The following is a 3,654-nucleotide window of genomic DNA, read 5'->3' on the forward strand; positions in this document are numbered from 1 at the left end:
CTCAAGAAAATGGTCCATGGAAAAACAAATGGAACATGGTCCTCTCTCTGTCTCTCTCTGTCTCCCTCTCTGTCTCCCTCTCTGTCTTGCTGTCTCTCTCTTTCTGTCTCTGTCTCCCTCTCTGTCTCCCTCTCTGTCTCTGTCTCTCTCTCTCTCTTTCTGTCTCTCTCTCTCTGTCTCTGTCTCGCTCTCTGTTTTTCTCTCTGTTTCTCTCTCTATGTCTCTCTCTGTCTCTCTCTGTCTCGCTATCTGTCTGTCTCCCTCTCTGTCTCTGTCTCTCTCTCTGTCTCTCTCTCTCTTTCTGTCTCTCTCTCTGTCTCTCTCTCTATCTGTCTCTCACTCTCTGCCTCGCTCTCTGTTTCTCTCTCTGTCTCTCTCTGCCTCTCTCTGTCTCTCTCTGTCTCTCTCTCTGCCTCTCTCTGTCTCTCTCTGTCTCGCTATCTGTCTGTCTCTCTCTATGTCTCTCTGTCTCTCTCTCTCTCTCTCTCTCTCTCTCTCTCTCTCTCTCTCTCTCTCTCTCTCTCTCTCTCTCTCTCTCTCTCTCTCTCACCAATTATTCATAATAATATATGCCATTTAGCAGACACTTTTATCCAAAGCGACATACATTCATGTGTGCATACATTTCATGTATGGGCCACAGAGTAAAATGGTCTTCTGGATTTATGAGCCAGTCTGGTTTCTGTGGTCAGTGAATCAATGTGACATATTTAGATTATACATGATAAGAACGTATAGATATCTGAAACGACAAGGTGAGGTAGATGGAACAATCTACATGATCTCTCTCTCTCTAAATATACATTCAACTTAGCAAACCTACTGGTGAAATGCAACAAATTCCTCTCCTGTCCTCAATTTAACAAGTCTCACCTGTGCTACCTGCTCACCATTCACCCTCTATCCATCCAGTCTCATCTCAGTGACTTGGTGAAGTGACAATGAGCGATAACTGTGAAACATGTCTGTCTGTTCCAAAGGTTGTTCACTTCCCTTAGCAAGGTGAGGGGTTTAAAGTACAATTGTTAACCCTTTACTGCAGTTCCCATTCGGGTCCGTTCCGTCTGCAGCTCCACTCCCACCCGCCTCTCCCCTCCCAGAGCTCCCGTCTGCAGCTGGGTCACTGTCCTCCGAGCTCCCCTTACTCCTCCCTCCTTGCTGCTCACTCTGCCAGCTATGTCCGCTGTACACGTATCCATTACTAGGCCCTATGTTGGGGAACCGGACCTTCTTGATGCACAGGATCTCCTTGAATGCGTATCTGAACTCAGGGCTCCTGCAGTAGATCAAGGGGTTGAATGCGGAGTTGGCGTAACCGATCCAGTTGAGTATCCTGAAGGCGAGTCCAATGTCCCCTACCTTCCAGATGGCTACCACCACGTTGAGGACGAAGAAGGGTAGCCAGCACAGCGTGAAGATCCCCATGATGATCCCGAGGGTCTTCAGGGCCTTGTGTTCCCGCAGGCAGAACTTGGTCTTCCTGAAGCCTCCTCCAACTCCTCGGCTCTCATTGTTATTCTCCACTCCTCCTCCTCCTCCTCCTCCTCCTCCTGCCATGTTGTTGTTATGGGCATGGAAGCGCCCCTCACTGCGGTCAATCTTGCGTAGTTGCTGCTTGGCCTCCTGGAACACGCGGCAGTAGACGAACACCATGACGACTAAGGGGATGTAGAAGGAGATGATGGAGGAGGTGATGGCGTAGGCTGTGTTAGTGTTGAAGTCACAGCAGTTGCTGTTCTGGATGCAGGCCTTCGCCTCCGCGTCATCACTGATCCACCACTTCATGTGGATGGGTAAGAAGGAGATGAGTCCAGCGATCACCCACACCAGCAGGACCACCACGCGCGCCTTACACTTGGTCAGCAGAGACTGGTAGCGGAATGGAGAGGTTATGGCCAGGTAACGGTCCAGCGCTATCACGCAGAGCGTCTCGATGCTGGCCGTCACACACAACACGTCAGTGGCAGTCCAGAACTCACACCAGAAGCTGCCGAAGTGCCAGGTGTTGAAGATGATGTAGCAGGCGCCGAACGGCACCACGATGAGACCCATGACCAGGTCGGCACAGGCCAGAGAGGTGATGAAGCAGTTGGTGATGTTCTGCAGTCTCTGGAACCGGTAGATGGCTATGATGACCAGGATGTTGCCAAACACGATGCCAACGACCAGCAGTGACATAACCATGCCTAGGAGGACCATCTCCACCTCACTGTAACCTGGTTCGCCGCCAGCCGCCCTGGCCCATGATGTGTTGGCTGACTCGGTGACATTGAGGGAAGGCACAGGGGGGGTGCAGCTGCCCATTGTCTAAAGGTAGGAGATGGAGAGAAAGAAAGAGAGATGGGTAAAAACAAGAAGCAGGTTAAGCTACAAAAAAGAAAGAGAGAGAGAGAGAGAGGGAGAGAGGGAGAGAGAGAGGGAAAGAGGGAGAGAGAGAGGGAAAGAGGGAGAGAGAGGGAGAGGGAGAGAGAGAGGGAAAGAGGGAGAGGGAGAGGGAAAGAGGGAAAGAGGGAGAGAGAGGGAAAGAGGGAGAGGGAGAGAGGGAGAGGGAAAAAGAAAGAGAGAGAGAGGGAGAGAGGGAGAGAAAGAGGGAAAGAGGGAGAGAGAGAGGGAAAGAGGGAGAGAGAGAGAGGGAAAGAGGGAGAGGGAGAGGGAAAGAGGGAGAGAGGGAGGGAAAGAGGGAGAGAGAGAGGGAAAGAGGAAGAGAGAGAGGGAAAGAGGGAGAGGGAGAGAGGGAGAGAGAGAGGAAAAGACGGAGACAGAGAGGGAAAGAGTGAGGGAAAGAGGGAGAGGGAGAGAGGGAGAGAGAGGGAAAGAGGGAGAGAGAGAGATAAAGAGAGAAGGAAAGAGGGAGAGAGAGAAGGAGAGAGGGAGAGGGAGAGAGAGGAAACCGTGTGAGGGGCTAAGAACCTTTAGGATAAAACAATGGGTAACTTGAGTGAAATAACGTCCATGACAACAGCAGACAAAAACAAACAAATAAACACTACATGTACAAACCTCCACAGGTTGTGGTCCCTGTCCAACCTCCCATACACGTTGTCATAAAATAATTCTTCAGGTTTGAGTAGTTCCTCAGTGTATAGTTTCCCACATCCTTCTATCAGCTCCCCCTCTCTTTTACTATTACACTAGCTCTCTCTGTCACTCTCTCTTTCTGTCTCGCTTTCTCCCTCACTGCCGTGCAGTGTTTCTGCTAATGTTGCTCCCAGGCTGTCTGTCAGAACCCTTATAAGATTCAGCGATGACATCATAGCATGGACTCAGCCAATCATATGCCTAGCCTGACGGGAGCGCTGAAGGCTGCAGTGAGGTGAGTTTGAACAGAGGGGAAGAGAGAGTATGAGAGGGAGACAATAATGCATGCAGAGCAGAATTAGCACTATAGCGACTACTTATCCAAATCTAGAAAAGTGCCGTTAAATTCCACAACCACCTAAAGGAAAGTGATGCCTAAACCTACAGAGAGATGAACCTAGAGAAGAGTCCCCTCAGCCAGCTGATTCTGGGGCTCTATTCACATATATAAATAGACAACACATAGCCCCAAGACAGCAACCCAATTAGACCCAACCAAATTATGAGACAATTAAATGAGAGCTACTTGAAACACTGGAAAGAATCAACAAAAAAACCGAGCATGCTGGAATGCTA

General features: G+C 49.9%; 1 protein-coding gene across 1 annotated transcript; it reads right to left on the reverse strand.

The window, feature by feature from the left end:
- Window positions 1-535: 535 nt before the first annotated feature.
- adrb2a (adrenoceptor beta 2, surface a) lies at window positions 536-3,188 on the reverse strand. Its single transcript, XM_014213101.2, has 2 exons — window positions 3,001-3,188; window positions 536-2,307 (listed from the first exon to the last, which is right to left on the reverse strand). The coding sequence occupies exon 2, from the start codon at window positions 2,302-2,304 to the stop codon at window positions 1,012-1,014; it is 1,293 nt and encodes a 430-aa protein (XP_014068576.1). The 5' UTR covers window positions 2,305-2,307; window positions 3,001-3,188; the 3' UTR covers window positions 536-1,011.
- Between the last annotated feature and the right edge of the window lie 466 nt (window positions 3,189-3,654).

The sequence above is a fragment of the Salmo salar genome, chromosome ssa09, assembly GCF_905237065.1.
Source record: "Salmo salar chromosome ssa09, Ssal_v3.1, whole genome shotgun sequence".
NCBI lineage: Eukaryota > Metazoa > Chordata > Actinopteri > Salmoniformes > Salmonidae > Salmo > Salmo salar.

Bases quoted from the DNA above. Each gene is read 5' to 3' on its own strand.
- adrb2a (XM_014213101.2), bottom strand. From the start codon at position 2,304: ATGGGCAGCTGCACCCCCCCTGTGCCTTCCCTCAATGTCACCGAGTCA.